This window comes from Rosa chinensis, chromosome 5 (assembly GCF_002994745.2).
Source record: "Rosa chinensis cultivar Old Blush chromosome 5, RchiOBHm-V2, whole genome shotgun sequence".
Classification (NCBI taxonomy): Eukaryota; Viridiplantae; Streptophyta; class Magnoliopsida; order Rosales; family Rosaceae; genus Rosa; species Rosa chinensis.
The window spans coordinates 29920003-29936656 of record NC_037092.1 but is presented as its reverse complement, the minus strand read 5'-3'; the positions used below and the strand labels follow the sequence as shown (position 1 = coordinate 29936656).

The following is a 16654-nucleotide window of genomic DNA, read 5'->3' as shown; positions in this document are numbered from 1 at the left end:
ACCTCCCTAATTGGAAGTTGGCCCTCTCTAATTGTCGTATTCACCTCCATCTCCTCCATCGAAACCTGCTCACCTTCAGGCTTCCCCATCACAACAATTGAAGTAATCACCTCTTCACTCGAAGCTTTCCCCACAACTGTAGTCATCACCTCATCAGCTTGAGTAGTTTTTTCCTTCCCCGGAGAGGAATCAGTCCCCTCCTCCCCCTCAAGAAGCTTCAGAAAACGCTTCCGTCCTTTCACTTTGACTTGAGCATCCTTCTCCGCAGACCCTTTAATCTTATTCTTTGATCCCTTGGGGCAACCTACCTTATTCTTTTGTGGCAAAATGATCAGGAGATCATCCTTCTGAGGTCAAGCCAGGGATAGATTCCCAATCCCTTCCATAGTAGGAGAAGGTAGGGCTAGTAACTTCTTGCCAGGCCGCACAAGAGAAAGATTAGCACCACGCTTTTGGCCACTGATAACAACAGAAGCCTCCTGTGTCTTGATAGTCTCAAACGCTGGCAGCTGAAGGCCTCCTTGTTTGCATGCTATAAGAACCAATCCCCAGGTGATCCATTAAGCATACAGCTAACCAGAATACATTTCAGTTCCACCGATGGTCTCAGTTGCACCAAAGTTTGAAGCAGACCCGCAGCCTTGAGTCCAGAATTGAGGTGTTCTGAGAAGAAAACTGCTTGACCACAATGCTCTGCCGCATGTTTAGCCACCTTCGGAGACAGGAACCCAGCCCTAACATTCGTATCTCTTTGCACCATACCAGTCCGACCCCTAGAAGTCCTAGCAGAATTGAAGAGAGTCAGCCCCGCCATAGCATCCACAACTGCAGCAGATTTGCGGGCTTCCTCCTCCTTGATGAATAGATGATCACAACCCTCCATTAGGTGATCAAACAACCCATAATCACAACAAAGCCCTGGACTTTCTCATATTGGATTGTGACATCCACTTCAACCGAGGAGGAGAAAGAAAAACTTCTGAAAACCCTAAACCTTCTCTTGGTGTCAATAACCATCCTGATCCTCTGTTCCACATCCTTTCGCTTCAAGGCTACCGTGTCAAGCCTTAAAACCCTACCAATAGCAGATCCGATCATGGAGAGGGACAACTTGTTCTGAAGTGTCAGAGGAAGCCCTCGAACAGTAATCCACAACTCCAGAGAATGAAGGGGGATTGAATCCACATTAGTGATCCCATCATACGGGGCTAAGAGCAACATAGTGTTACGGTAAAACCATGGGCCTCCGTGCAGATAATGATTTCGATCTTCTTCTCGAACAAACTGGAAAACAAACCAAGTCCCCACCACTTTGATGGAAAGACCCCCCTTCATGCGCCATATGGTGGGCATCGATCTAATGAATCCCACCAGATTTGGCTTCTGAGTAAGCAATTGTCCCACCAGGTAATGGTGAGAGTCCTGCAGCGCTGCTTCCTTGGCTAAGCCAAGATCGACATGAGCATTATCATTAAGAGTAAATGCAGCTACAAGGCTGGAGATTGGATCTGTCATGATTGAAGGAACAAGGTTTTTCGAAGATAGTCTTCGTAAACCCTAGTAGAGCAAAGGAGAGGCTAGGTTTTGAAAGACTCTTAATATTGTGCTAGAGTGCTAGTTGATAACAGTAAGTCCAATTTAGTGTTGACTAATCTAATTCCATATTTTGTAGAAAATCTTAACAAGAGGAGAAAAAGTGAAATTCCGGCGAATTTTCCATGCACCAACACTTTTGGCTGTACAAGTACTTCGTGAAGCAATCTCAGAAAAATAGGAGTTTAAATAGAGAAATTAAGCCATGGATCATGAAGACTGATGCAAAGGACTAAGTTTGATAAATTTTTGGCTGGAAATTATAAGGGAAGTCCACGGAAATCGTTATGCAAAACAGTTGTTGCAAAGCAGAAAACTGCAGTTTCAGGATCAGCTTTTCGGGAACATTTTTGGAGAGCCTTTCTTTCATTCTTCCAATGGCACCTTTACAGAAAGTGCTAGTATTTTTTAAAGATATGATGTTGTACTTAAACATGAGCCAAATAACTGGTCAGAATGATTAACGAGGCAGCAGTAAATCAAGTGCAAAATAAGCTTCTCGATAAGGCAGAAACTATAAGCTTTTCATGAAGCTTTTTGGGAGATCTTTTACGGTGACTTACTTGGAATTTTTCTAGAAGGTTATTGATCATTCTTAAAGATATGATGTCATAGATCATGGATAAGTCGAGAACCATCTAGAAACATGGTAATAGCAAGTCAAACCTAGTCCAAGAAAGAAGCTTCAAAAGCAGAAAACTAATCCTAGTCAAATAAGGGTAACTTGTACGGTAATCCTTTTTGGACAGTTTTACTGTGCATTTTTGGAAGGTTTATAATGCTAAGATTATGAAGGAAAGTCCTAGAAGAATCTTACAAGATTATGCAAGATTAATCCATCATATTATATTTTGGATAATAGGCATCCCTTGCACACTTTCACTCCCATGCTTGTCACCTTGACTTTGGTGACCCAAAACTACTCTAACACTCTTCATTTTTATGCTTCCATGCACAATAAAGAGAGCTAGCTGCTCCTTTCTTCTCTCTTAGCCATATATTTCTACTCTCCTCTTTTTAATAGCTCATCATTACTTCCCTTTTTTCACTCCATCTCTTCCATACCATTTCCCCTTATTTTTAGGATCTATTACCACTCTCATACTCCACCTCCATGCTTCTTACAATGCTTGAGCTGCTATCTTAACTTCTCATCATCATTTTCACACTTCTATCTACATCTATTTGAGCATCTCTTCTCACAAGGAAGAGCCATCACCCTTACCACCCCATTGCATCTTTTTTCTCTCTATCTCCACCACAAAACCTCCATCTTCACCTCCCAAAATCCAAACCTATACTATCCATACTAATATATCTTCTCCATCACCACCACCATTTCTTATCCTCTACCTCCATTAACACAACTATTGCATTATTTCTCTACTCTCTTTTCTATCATCATTTTCTCCATCTACTCCACCTATTCACACAATACATAATACAAACTTCACTATTTTTTATTATCAAATCTTCAAGAGCAAGAATGAGAGGGAATCACCACCACCACCGTCACCACCAAGATGTGAGCTTGGGGACCATCCAACACACCACTATGCCAACTCTATCCCTTTTACTCTAGATTATATTTTGGTGTTTAATTTTATTATGAAGTTAGTATATGTAATTATGAGCGAGTAGTACTTTGTTGGGGTTAGGGTTGAAAGCCCTAGCCAATCTTGTATGAATTGATGTTATAATATTATGTGATGCAATTTTCTTTAATATGCCTACATGCTAGTTCAAGAGTTGAATGCATATGCTTAGACTTTACCACTTTGAGTATGTGTGTTTGCTATGTCATAATATAATGTTTAGAGCTTGGTAAAAATGAATGTTAAAGCATGAAAGCACACTAGGATGTGCAGTAAGAACAATCTCAACCTCCTGCAGCAAGAAGAATTTAAGGTTGAGAACAAGACATCTAAATAACTCAACAACAGTAGAAATACACACACACACACACACATCTTATGTTCAACAGTGTGCTGATAAAACGAGGCAACATCAATGAAGCAACAACTTGAGCTCATTAAAACAAGATCATTTAATTGGTTCAGTTTTATCTTTTACAGAAACCTAAACATGTGATATATTTTCCCCACTATTTTTTGTCTAGGCATACAAATCAAGACAAAGGATAGAAGGAAAAGAACCAACCTGCTTGCAAATGGTATCGTAAAGCTGGTCTGGGGAAACACCACGCTGCAGAAGCTGATTAAAAATATCATCACAAGATTTTGATAGGGATGCCACATTCTTTTGTCTACGAACCCTACACAAATCAACACTTTATTTATATTCACCAAAATGCTTATAAAATTCATAGCTGAAAGAATTTCAACCAATTTTTGTTTTTTCATGTAATCTTTTCGGCAGCTAAGAATGTCACAATTTTAACTGTAGAACCAAAGTTAGAACTCAATCCTTGATAGACACTACTATTTCCTCAAGCGTTGGTGCTTCCTACTTCATTTCCAAACAAGTATAAATACACACAGGCACATATATGAAATTTAACCCTTTTTTTTTTCTTTCATAAAACAAAAAATTTAGTATAAAAAATTAAAATAAAACAGAGAGATCAAGTCGTTGAGTGACCTGTGATGAGCATTAGCAATGCCCATCAAATTGAGGTAATGGCTGAAAGCACGAGCGAGAGTGAGTGCCTCCTTTAAGCTCATCTTCGAAATTTCCAACGCTAGCTTTTCTCCAGTAGCTCCACCGTATCCTCCATCCTCGCCAGCCTCATACTACAAGCACTCTGAACACAAAAACACCCCGTTTCAATTTTCCTCATCAGCAACCAAACAAGGTATCGGAAAATAAGACAAAATCAGAAGCAAACAAAAAGGTGCAAAAGCGTGAAAGAAGAAGAAGAAGAAGAAGGGGGAACCTATTCTCTTATGCAGAACACTCATTATTGTAAAGCTAAGATGACAACACCCACAAGCTATGCCCTTTTCGGCATAATTGAATTCGAAAAGCGAAATATAGATGACCGTAAATCATTGCAATACTTAAAAGAAAAAAGAAAAAAAACAATTGGGTAAAGCTGAGAAAAGAAACCTGCATCCATTTGGCGGTGTGACTTCTAACGAGGCAGACGATGAGTTGATTAGGAATTTCACCATACTCGACGCCATTCCCGATTCCACCCTCACCAAAAAGTTTTGCCTTACAATTTCATCTTCCCTGTCTTATGCGCGTTGGACCTGGTCAATGTCACGGCTAAACTGACGGCATCTGTTGATCTAAAATAGTTTTGGTTCATTCCAGATTTCCAGATAAGTCCTTGATTGAGCTTAATTACTAGTGTTTGAGCTTCACTTGGCTTGACGAGCTTGAGCTTAAGCTTAATTGGATTTGATAAACACATATTAGTTATAACGATCCTTGCTCCAATTTTTTACCGAGTAGAACCATGTTGTTTATAGAGAATTTATTGTTGATGATAAAAGAGAGTGAAGCTTGAATTATGCATTGTGTGAATAGGTGGAGTAGATAGAGAAAGTGATGATAGAAAAGAGAGTGGAGAATTGATGTAGTGGTGGTGGTGTTAATGGAGATAGAGGATAAGAAATGGTGGTGGTGATGGAGGTAGTATGGATTATGAGTATTATGGATTTGGGTTTTAGGAGGTGGAGATGAAGGTTTTGTGGTGGAGATAGAAAGAAAGAAGATGTAATGGGTAATGGAGTGTTGGGAAACTTGTAGGAAGATGAGATGCTTAAATAGATGCACAGAGATGTGTGAAATAGTGATTAGAAATCAAAGAAAATAGCCATAGCCTTGTAAGAAGCATGGAGGTAGAGCATGAGAGTGGTAATAGATCCTAAAAATAAGGGAAAAGAGTATGGAAGTGATGGTGAATGTTAAAGTAGGAAATGATGAGCTATTAAGGAGAGTAGAGTAGAAAAATATAGCTAAGGGAGAAGAGAGGAGCGGCTAGCTCTCTTTATTTTGCATGAGATTGGGAAGCATGAAAATGAAGCGTGTTGAAGTGGTTTTGGGTCACCAAAGTCAAGGTTAGGTGACAAGCATGGAAGAGAAAGTATGCAAGGGATGCCTATTATCCAAACGATAATATGATGGATTAATCTTGCCATAATGTTGTAGGATTCTTCTAGAACTTTCCTTTATAATCTTATCATCATAAACCTTCCAAAGATGTACAGAAAAACCGTCCAAAAAGGATTCTAGGCCAAGTTACACTTATTTGACTAGAATTCATTTTCTGCTTCTGAAACTTCTTTCTTGGACTAGGTTTTACTTGCTATTGCCATGTTTCTGGATGGTTCTCAAGTCCTACATACTCTATGACATCATGTCTTCTATAATGATCAACAACCTTCAAGAAAAACTCCAAGTAAGTTTCTAGAAAAATCTTCCAAAAAGCTTCGTGAAAAGCTGACAGTTTCTGCCTTCCCAAGAAGCCTATTTTAAGCATTAATTCTTGCTGCCTTGATGATGTTTCTAACCAGATCTTGGGCTCATGTTGTACAACAACATCATGTATTCAAGGAATGCTAGCCCTTTATGAAAAAGTCCACTTGGAAGGTTGCAAGAAAATCTCTCTAATACTATTCCCGAAAAGCTGATTTTGAAACTGCAGTTTCCTGCTTTGCAGCAACTGTTTTAGCATAATGATTTCTGTGGACTTCCCTTGTAATTTTTGGCCAAAGGAGTGATCAAACTTAGTCATTTGAATCAATACTTCATGGTCCATTGCTTTATTTCTCCATTTAAACTCCTATTTTTTTGGGATTTCTTCACGAAGTACTTATGCTACCAAAAGTGTTGGTGCATGGAAATTTGCCGGAATTTCACTTTTTTCTCCTCTTGTCAAGATTTTCTATAAAACATAGAATTAGATTAGTCAACACTAAATTAAACTTTTAGAACAAGTAATTTCTATGTTTGATGGCACAAATATATATATGAATTATGATCCAACAAGATGTTGGAGTCATAAATCATTCACATGCCGCATGTACCTACTGAAGATCAACTTGCAGATATTCTGACCAAAACTGTTTTTGGAAAAGTGTTCCACAGCTCACTACACAAGTTGTGTATGCGAGGCATTTATTCCCCAACATGAGGGGCCGGGGAGTGTTACGTGGGCTGCTCAGCACACTAACCTTGACAAAGAGATCAGCTCTGTATCACCATATCTCCACAATTGACAAAGTTGTCAATACTACATTAATGCCTTGACTTATTTTTCTGGACCTTGATGATGTATCAGTAAACTTCCACCTGTAATATTAGTACGATAGTTATGGAAGGTTAGGATAGTTATGGTAGCAGCTCTATAAGAGCAGAATTGTGAACATGTAAGAATGTGCTTGAATATACAAAAATACATTACTAGATTTGACACATACAACAAGATGTTGACCTAGTAGACTTGTCAAATAAACACTTGTAATTTTTCAAATAAGGTTTGTGAGCATTTTTCTTCCTGCAGACCCAACACTTAATAAATGTCTACCTAGTCTTGTCCCTAGAATTCTAATCTGGGGGGCGATATGTCAGAATTATTGTACTCAAACTTGTGGTTAAGGGCCCTCTAATCACTAGTCAATTGGATAGACTACATAAATTCAGTCCAATGGAAATAAGTGATGCTCAAATAGAAATAGCCAAAGCAAAAAGTTTCACTGAGAAAAACTAACCATGAGTTTCAGTATCGAAGCGTTTATCAAGATATTACTTCTCTTCCTTCATCTCCCCTCTAGCATTTGCCAGCTTTCCCTTGACGCCCTTAAGCCAAACCATCCCATCAGAGACGGTGACATTTTAGTCTCTAGCGCGCAAATCTTTGCACTAGGGTTCTTCAGCCCTGGAAATCCTCAGCACCGCTATGTTGGAGTTTGGTATAACAAAGTTCCAGAGCAAACCGTTGTCTGGGTTGCGAACAGAGACAACCCAGTCAATGATTCCTATGGAGTGCTATCGATCAATGGTGATGGAGGCCTTGTCATACATGGAAAGGACCCAAGTAGTCCTCTTTGGTCCGCAAACGTTACTCTCTCTTCACCATACAATTTTATAGCCAAACTTTTGGATACAGGAAATCTTGTTTTACTTGAGAATGGTAGCCAAAGAGTTGTGTGGGAAGGCTTCAATTACCCCTCAGATACATTGCTTTCCTTTATGAAGATGGGGCTGAACCGGCGGTCCGGGTTGGAGTGGCACCTAACATCTTGGAAGTCAAAAGATGACCCCGGAACTGGGAGTTTTACATATGGGATAGACCCGATGGGGTTTCCGCAGTTGTTTCTGTGCAAAGGTAGAGAAGCATTGTGGCGGGCCGGCCCTTGGATCGGGGACAGATTGAGCGCTCTACCTGTAATGACGGCTACCGTCTACAATGCAAGTTTTGTCAACAATGAAGACGAGATATCCTTAGTGTTTGCTGTTGCTAAGGAGTCATTGATCACAAGGGTGGTGATAGATGAATCAGGAATATTTCAAGCGTTCGTGTGGAATGATCAATGGATCAAATTCTACTCCCACCCGACTGAGTGGTGTGATTACTATGGACAGTGCGGTCCAAATACTAACTGTGACTCAGAGAAGGACTATAAGTTGGCTTGCACATGCCTACCTGGGTTCGAATCCAAATCACCTAGTTTGAGTGTTGGTGAAAGTGGATGCATTAGGAAAGCGGGAGCATCCATATGTCAAAATGGAGAAGGGTTCGTGAAGGTGGCGTGTGTAAAAATACCGGACTCATCTATGGCATATGTGAACATGAGTATGAGTTTGGAAGAGTGCAAACAAAAGTGCTTGATGGATTGTTCTTGCACAGCTTACACGAGTGCGGATGACCGAGGAGGTGGGATCGGGTGTGTGACATGGCACGGGGACTTGATGGACATGAGGACTGTCTCCGATGTTGGTCAAGATTTATATGTTCGAGTCGATGTAACTTCTTTAGGTACGTTCTTTATGTTTATAATACTACACTAGCTAGAGCTAAATGTGGTCGTCTAAACAAACATAGAAAAATAGTGAATTCCGAGTATTTAACATTTAGGTTTGCTTACTTAAGGGTCAGTTTTAAGGGAATGTGAGAGACAAATGGATCTCAACCACATGTATTAAATTTAAGGGTTATTATCACAAATGGTACCTGAACTTATCCTTTATTTTATTGATGGTACCTGAACTTCAATTTTGATCACAACCAGTACCTAAACTTTTCGATTTCATTTTAAATGGTACCTAAGGCCACCTTCGATCACTATTCCAGCCAAAAAAGCCAAATCTAAAAAAAATAAAAAATAAAAAAACAAGTTCAAGGCAAGTCTATTACCAAAAATTCATCACTATATATGATCGCAACCCTCGAAATCATCAAAAATCATCACTATGATTGCCTCCCATGCCGTTTTAAGTCAGAATAGTAATCGGAGGTGGCTCTAGGTACCATTTAAAATGAAATCGAAAAGTTCAGGTACTGGTTGTGATCAAAATTGAAGTTCAGGTACCATCGATAAGATTGAGGTATAGTTCAGGTACCATTTGTGATAATAACTCTAAATTTAAATACTGAAATTATAATAACTTAAAACTTGTATTTACCCTTAGCCGTCAGATGCAATTGTACCTCACGTTCTCTAAAAAATTATTCCTTATTTGGGTAGCTCCAATTTAACAATCCATACTCAATTTAATTGTGGTAATATCGTAATTCTTGAAACCACATACTTAGGAATAGGAGGGGTCATTTTCATTTACGCTACCTTCATACTCATGAAATGAATGTGCGCGCGATTTGGTGTAGGTCTTTAAAAAAAAAATTGTATTTATGCTTTTTGTGCGTTTTTAGTTTTATTAGAATAACTATTAATATGCTTTGATTATGAGATTCTATTTTCTAGACTACAGGGTGTTTTGCTCAATCTATATTTTGGAGAAGTCTAAGCACTTCCTTTTATATTATAAACTATAGATAGCAGTCCTGCTCAACTGGTCCCCTTTATATTATAGAACTATAGATAGCAACCTGCTCAATTGGTCAGTTGATTTCTATGCTTAGTCGTGCTCAATAGTGATGAAAAATAATAAGGCAATTCAAGTGCTTATATATTAATTATTTTCCATTCTTGGATCTACATCAAACGTCAGTTGGATAGTTGTACACAACTAACTACTAATTAATTGAGCACCAGAACATGACTCAGATAGGTAGATAGATAGATAAACAGAAGAAATTGCAGGCCTAACATCAACAACAACAACCCAAAAAGTCAATAACTAAACCAGACCCAACAAGGAACCTAGCCAACTCTATCCTCTAACAGCCGTTATTGCCGACATCCAAGCTGCCATCAAAACCACTGCGACCATTATTGTAATGTTCCTCTCTGCCTCTAAACCATAAAATTTCAATAATCACCAAATCTGATGATTTCCTAATTTTCATGTCTTTGGATTTTTTTTTTCGGTACTTTGGATTTTGGGTGTTTACTTATTTCATACCTTCGTAGCTCAATATGCAAAGTCAGGTGGTTCTCTTAGCAAGAAGGCAAGGCTGGCATTTTCACTTGGATCTGTCACAGTTTTTATTCTCTTACTTACCCTTTATTGGTTGGTAAGGATGAAGATGAAAGGTAAATAAACTAGATCTTTCCTTCTATTCATTTATCAACATTTTTCACCTCACTTTTATGTAAACTCCCCAGTTTTGCATTATGAAATATCATCTCATGTGGCTAACTAAGCTTGACTATCTCAAGCTATGAATATGGAAAGCGTAGGCAAAATAAATATTCATTTGAACTTACTTTTTTGTGTTTGATAATAGGCAAGCGTAGGCAAAATAAATATTCATTTGAACTTACTGCTGGGTCAACCTACTTCGAAGAAGCTACTGGTGGATTAGTTCTTGATGATAGTAGAATAAACTCGGAATTACTATTATTTCATCTAAACACCATAGCCACCGCCACAAACAATTTCTCCATTGAAAACAAGCTTGGAGAAGGAGGGTTTGGCCCCGTTTATAAGGTAGCTCCCCTTGTTATAATGTATATATGAAGTTAAAAAAAAAAAAAATTGGTTCATACGTTGCGTCAGCTACTCTCTTTGATTTCTCAAATTCAAATTTCAGGGGATACTTTACGATGGAAAAGAAATAGCCGTAAAAAGACTATCCAAGTTTTCTGGCCAAGGAGTTGAAGAGTTTAAGAATGAAGTTCTTCTGATTGCAAAACTCCAACATAGAAACCTTGTTAAGATTTTAGGTTGTTGTTTTGAAGGTGAAGAGAAGATTCTAATCTATGAATACTTGCCAAACAAAAGTTTGGACTCTTTCATCTTTAGTAAGTCTTTCTTTGTTATATATCTACAATTATTATTTGTAAGTTTCTTCAAGCAAGCAAGAGTAATTAGTTACTCTATATTTCTTACTCTATCCAGATGAAACAAGGAGAGCAATTTTAAGTTGGACAAGACGCTTCGAGATTATCTTGGGGATTGCTAGAGGCTTATTATATCTTCATGAAGATTCAAGACTAAGAATTATCCATAGAGATCTAAAGGCCAGCAATGTTCTATTGGATAATTCTTTGAACCCAAAGATTGCAGATTTTGGTATCGCTAGAATATTTAGAGGGGAGCAAACTGAAGCAAATACAAAACGTGTGGTTGGAACATAGTAAGTTTCCCCTAAAATTAGAAAATCTCAAAATAACTTTTTGGTCTATGTGTTATCAAACTCTTAACAAACACTAAAGAAGTACAAATAGCTTGTGGCAAGCATACCCAATATAACTGTTATTGAATGAAGCTTAACATTCAATTTTTGTGTTCTACAGTGGTTATATGTCACCGGAATATGCAATGGAAGGACTATTTTCAATAAAGTCTGACGTGTATAGTTTTGGTGTTTTATTGCTAGAAATTATTACTGGCAAAAAGAATGCTGGTTCCTATGAGAAGTATCCATATTCAAATTTGATTGGACATGTAAGCGTGCAAGTCTATCTATTTTCAAACAATGACTGTTATAATATACACCTACTTATAATGCTGACTTGATAATGACCAAACTATTTTTAGGTTTGGGAGTTGTGGAAAGAAGGCAGAGCTGTGGAAATCATTGATTCATCTATAGGTGAATCTTACCTTGTTAGTGAAATAATAAGGTGCATTCAAATCGCACTCCTGTGTGTGCAAGAATTTGCAACTGACCGGCCAACCATGTCGGCAGTTGTTTCAATGTTAAGTAATGATGCAGCTTTTCCTTCACCAAGACGACCCGCATTTTTACTGAAGACAATGAGTCCTAGTGGAGACTCATCCAACAACAAAGGAGGTTGTTCAGTAAATGATGTCACATGTACAATTGTAGAAGCTCGCTAAAGGTTTATTGTATGTCTAGTGCAATGATAATCTAATTGAGCAATGTATGGAAGATTCTATTATCTTCCAATTGGGCTTCTGAGTTATAAAGAATGTAATTAGGGTGTTATCTTGAAGCATATAGAGATAAAGGTGATCTCTATCCAAATGAATATTGATTGTTAGTTTCTACCCCGTTGCACCCTAATATATTTAATTGTGAGTTTTGATACCTATAGTATAACTATGTCACCAAGAATAAGTAACACCCTTTTAGTGCACGAGACAAGGTGCGACCCGACCAAAACATGGATCTCATAGACCAATATCCAAGCTACCCCATGGTGATCGAAGGTGGCCAAGACCAATATCCAGGATGCTTCATAATAGGCATCCCATTACATCTTGTAATGAGCTTGGGCCTCGAGGCCCAAACATATAGTAAAAAGTTCAAGTGTCTCCCACAAAGCGGGAGACGAACCACTATATATTGTACCCCCAAGATAATTCATAATTTGTTGAATGGCAACTCAATTTGTTTATTCATAAATGCCACAGTACTTCAATAAGCTTTGATGATATTTTGCCTTGTTTTTGTTTTGTAAGCATCAACGTCAGATTAAATCAATGTGGAAAGATGTAACCGTCTAAGCGATTACTTGATTGGGAAGAGATATGTCAACAATGAATTATGCCCATGCGTTTTCATTAATAAGAGAAGTTGTGGTATATTTAGTTGAAATGAACCTAATTAGAACTTTAGATGAGTTAAAGGAAACCGCAGAGCACTTGAAATCTCAAATTCGAGATGAAAGATCTTGAGAAAACTCAGTTTTTCTGTGGTTTAGAACTTGCACACCGTGTTGATGGAATTTTGATTAATTGGCTTGCACACAAAAGATGCTTAGGCATTTTAATGAAGATAAAGTCAAGCCTGTTAGCACTCCCATGGTCGTTCGAAGTCTTGACCCTAAATAGGATCCGTTTCATCCTAAGGATGATGATGAAGACGTGTTAGAGGTTGAAGTATCCTATCTAAGTGCAATAGGTGCATTGTTGTACTTAGCATAATGCACAAGACTGGATATCTCTTTGACTGTGAACTTATTAACTGGATATAGGTGTGATGCCCCAGAAATTCGTATTTATTTTCCGAGGATTTTCCGGAATTTAAATTATGGGTATCGGACGGTTTCGTGGCTCGTGGACGGAGCGGAAGTGTTTCGGACGAATTATTTATTCGTAAAGTGTGGAATTAGGGGGGTTTCAAGGTTGACTTTTGATACGTTGAGATTCTCCGAAAACTTCCTCCACGAAAGTTGTAGAGCGCGTCGATACGAGTTTGTGGACATGCGGAACGCGTAAATCGGAGTTCGTATGAGGAAGTTATGGCTATGGAAAGAAGTTTCCATTTTAGTATATATAGGAAAAATCAGAAAAATATTTCATTTTCCACTTTCCTTTTCCGGAAACCACACTCTCTCTCTCTTCTCTCTCGTCCGCGTCTTCAGAGTCGAAGTTTTTCGACTGACCCGACCCGGACCCGATCGATCCGACCCGACGTTTCCGGCGAGCTCCGGCCATCTCCGGCGACGAAATTTTCCAGACAGGATCGTCTCCGCCGTCTGGTGGTCCCTGTGGTGTTCTCTAGCGCCGATTCTCGGTGGTAGCGGCGGTAGAAGGCGGTGCAGGTTGGTGTTTTCGGACCCGGCCGGAAAACACAACTCCGGCGACTTCATGGCTTCAACGATTCCTTGGTTGAGCTCAGAGCGGCCTCGTTGATCGATCCTTGGTGGTTGTTTGGATCGATTCACGTGAAACTTCGATCAACTCGGATTGGATCACTGTTCACGGCTTGTGAGGTAGTTTTCGATCCCTTAGGCTTGTTTTCTGACTTCGATCCAGTTATGAGAATTCACAAGCATCCTTAGATGAAGCTTTTTGATGTTGGGAGTTTTGTGAAATAATGCGTTTTTGGCCGGCGGCGGTGCGCCACCGCCTGTGGTGGCGTTCCGGCGGTGTTCCGGCCATGTATGGGACTGTTTCTGGTATTATATGTCTTCTACTCGTCGATACGAGCGTTTCGATATATAATATGCAAATTTTGGAGTTCGAATGGATTTGTTATGATTTTTGCCGTTTCATATCGGTGAATTTATTCGATCCGTGAGGATTCGAGCGTCCGATCGACTTGTGGTTTGGTCACATCGATCGTGGGCGTATTCCAGAGACTTTGGGAGGTCTCGGATGTGGTTGCACCTCGATTGGCACCACTTTGGAAGATTTTAGTTCAAAACAGGGGTTTCGAACTTAAATCAAATATAAATCGTTACTAAGTTGGAACCGTATGTGATTAGGTACTTGACGAAGTATTTGAACGAGTTGTTGGTGATAGTTTGGTTCGGTTCTGTATTGAAGACGCAGCAGGAGTTCGAGGTGAGTAATCTCACGAAGTTCATATCACGAACGGGTTCACCATACTGTTTTGAAAGTTATTTAGTTAACTGCAAACTATAGATGGTATTAGTGACATTTATGAGTAGGTGACTATGTGTGTACATATATATATATTATGGGATGTATATATATACATACGTATTCATGTATTAGTTGTGGATTTGTGAAACAATATGCATGAACGATGCTTTTTATTGTTTTGGGTTGTGGCTTTTGGAAAACAATTGGTGGGAAATGGTATTTCTATTGTTTTGAAAAGTGTTTGAGGATTTGAGAGTCACAGGTTGTGATTTCTCCTTTTGAATTGATTTAACGTTTTGATCTGACGACCGGTGGTCTGAGGATTTGAGAGTCACAGGTTGTGATTTCTCCTTTTGATTTGATTTGACATTTTGATCTGAGGGTCAGGTTGACCTAAGGATCCGGGGTTGCAGGTTGCATCCTCATGGCAATATTATATCGTAAGATTGAACCTTGGCCGGGTGACAGGTTACAATATATTCAGTTAGAGCTCTAGTCTGTCTGCCATCGTACTTTAGGGATCTAAGTAGGTTACTTAAGACTCCTGGGTACATGTTTTGTCCAGGTTGGACCGATTTGATGTTTTGTCCAGGTTGGACCGATTTGATGTTTTGTCCAGGTTGGACCGATTTGATGTTTTGTCCAGGTTGGACCGATTTGTTGTTTTGTCCAGGTTGGACCGATTTGTTGTTTTATCCAGGTTGGATCGATTTATCATATTCTACTTGTTAGGTTAACAATGGGTATGATTTATTTGTGTTGATGCTTTGTCCAGGTTGGACCTATTTGCTGTTTTGTCCAGGTTGGACCTAATTGCTGTTTTGTCCAGGTTGGACCCAATTATTGTTTTATCCAGGTTGGATCGATTTATCATATTTGAATTGTTAGGTTAACGATTTATATGATTTTGTCACGGTGTGACTTTCGTTGTTTCTTTTGGGAAAAGAGTATTGTTTTTGAAAGCATGATATGTTTTCCTTATTCGCGAGTTGAAAGGTTTTCCTCGTTTTTGGCGTGAGTGGTGCATGTGTGATTTGAGTTACTCATACGGGCTTGCAAAAGCTTACCGGGTTTGTTGTGTGGCAACCCGGTGCACCATTCCAACGGTGTAGGGGTTAATCCTGCAGGTTAGGATAATCGCGCTGAAGCTGAGGTAGCGCCTTTGCAGCTTTACGGTAGGAAGCCAATTTTGTGACTTTACCGTTCTAAGGACTTCCGTTGTATAGTTACTCTGAGTAGCCTTTACGTTTTATTTTGTTGTTGACAATTTAATTCGTAAGCTTGTGTAATATATAACTCTTTGGAGCGAGTGTATATTAACTTTGGGGGTTCAGGGCATCAATATGTGTGTAAGTTAAGGGAAAAAGATTTCAGGTATTTCGTATTGATGACTGGACGTTCACGCATATATAATTATGGGGTTATATATATATATCGATTTTCATGTGTGTAAAATCAGGGGCGTGACAGTTTGGTATCAGAGCGTAAGGTGCATATTTGGTGACAATCAATACTCCTCGAGTGATGGCCCGTCTGCAGCGGATCCCCATCTGATGCTCTTCGGTATTGATATAGTCATTGGGTATGCAATGAGCGGTGGATTGTGAGTTTTCAGGGTAGTGTTGGCTCGGTGAACGAAGTGTAGGAGCTTAAGGTAGCTTCTAGGAGTTATAGTCTTTTGAGGAATGAGGACCTTTAGATTTAACTCGAGATTTAAGTAGGGGATAGAATTGTATCTTCCGACGTTGTGTGTGGTTGATTTAGTCATAACGTTGACTTTTACTTGTAGTTGGAAGTTGTACAAGTATTAATCACAGGTTGTTATGCTTCTTAGGTGATGGATTCACAGGAAGGCCGAGCTAGGGGTCGAGGTAGACCCAGAGGCAGGGGTAGAGCCCGAGGTAGGGGCAGGATTCCTCCTCCTGTTGAGGAGATATTCGAGGATGAGGTCGATGCATCGAATGTTGAGCTGCCTGTTCCACCTGTTGTGGAGGTTGCGAATGTTGTGGATCCCACTCGTTTGTCGAAGTTGGCAAAGGAGATTTCGAGGTTGGGAGGAGTTCCATTCCAGGGAGGTACGGATCACATGTTGGCGGATCAATGGATCGAGAACATGAAGACCTACTTCGAGATGGTCGTCTGCGACGACATTGAGAAGAGGAAGATTGCGGCGTTTATGCTCCAAGGTGATGCACGAGTTTGGTGGAGCGGCACACAGAGAGTC

The 16654-nt window shown here is 39.4% G+C and overlaps 3 protein-coding genes across 3 annotated transcripts; 2 read left to right on the top strand and 1 right to left on the bottom strand.

Annotated features, from left to right (window-relative positions):
* Positions 1–882: 882 nt before the first annotated feature.
* Positions 883–1515, bottom strand: LOC112203606. Its single transcript, XM_024344545.1, has one exon. It carries the CDS (start codon positions 1513–1515, stop codon positions 883–885), a length of 633 nt encoding a protein of 210 aa, XP_024200313.1.
* Positions 1516–7275: 5760 nt separating this feature from the next.
* On the top strand, positions 7276–8709 carry LOC112203605 (G-type lectin S-receptor-like serine/threonine-protein kinase RKS1). Its single transcript, XM_024344544.1, has 2 exons — positions 7276–8542; positions 8657–8709. Exons 1-2 carry the CDS (start codon positions 7276–7278, stop codon positions 8707–8709), a joined length of 1320 nt encoding a protein of 439 aa, XP_024200312.1.
* A 1249-nt stretch (positions 8710–9958) lies between these two features.
* On the top strand, positions 9959–12144 carry LOC112166924 (G-type lectin S-receptor-like serine/threonine-protein kinase At1g11410). The gene is made up of 6 exons (XM_040506122.1): positions 9959–10220; positions 10415–10617; positions 10721–10931; positions 11029–11266; positions 11427–11577; positions 11671–12144. The coding sequence occupies exons 1-6, from the start codon at positions 10208–10210 to the stop codon at positions 11971–11973; spliced, it is 1119 nt and encodes a 372-aa protein (XP_040362056.1). The 5' UTR covers positions 9959–10207; the 3' UTR covers positions 11974–12144.
* Positions 12145–16654: the final 4510 nt, after the last annotated feature.

What these genes read in the sequence shown, in the direction of transcription:
- LOC112203605 (XM_024344544.1), top strand. Translation starts at nt 7,276, where the DNA reads ATGAGTTTCAGTATCGAAGCGTTTATCAAGATATTACTTCTCTTCCTT. An exon ending in AGTCGATGTAACTTCTTTAG is followed by an intron (nt 8,543 to 8,656) that starts GTACGTTCTTTA and finishes TGCTTACTTAAG; the next exon opens with GGTCAGTTTTAAGGGAATGT.
- LOC112166924 (XM_040506122.1), top strand. An exon ending in AAACGTGTGGTTGGAACATA is followed by an intron (nt 11,267 to 11,426) that starts GTAAGTTTCCCC and finishes TGTGTTCTACAG; the next exon opens with TGGTTATATGTCACCGGAAT. An exon ending in ATTCAAATTTGATTGGACAT is followed by an intron (nt 11,578 to 11,670) that starts GTAAGCGTGCAA and finishes AACTATTTTTAG; the next exon opens with GTTTGGGAGTTGTGGAAAGA.
- LOC112203606 (XM_024344545.1), bottom strand. Translation starts at nt 1,515, where the DNA reads ATGACAGATCCAATCTCCAGCCTTGTAGCTGCATTTACTCTTAATGAT.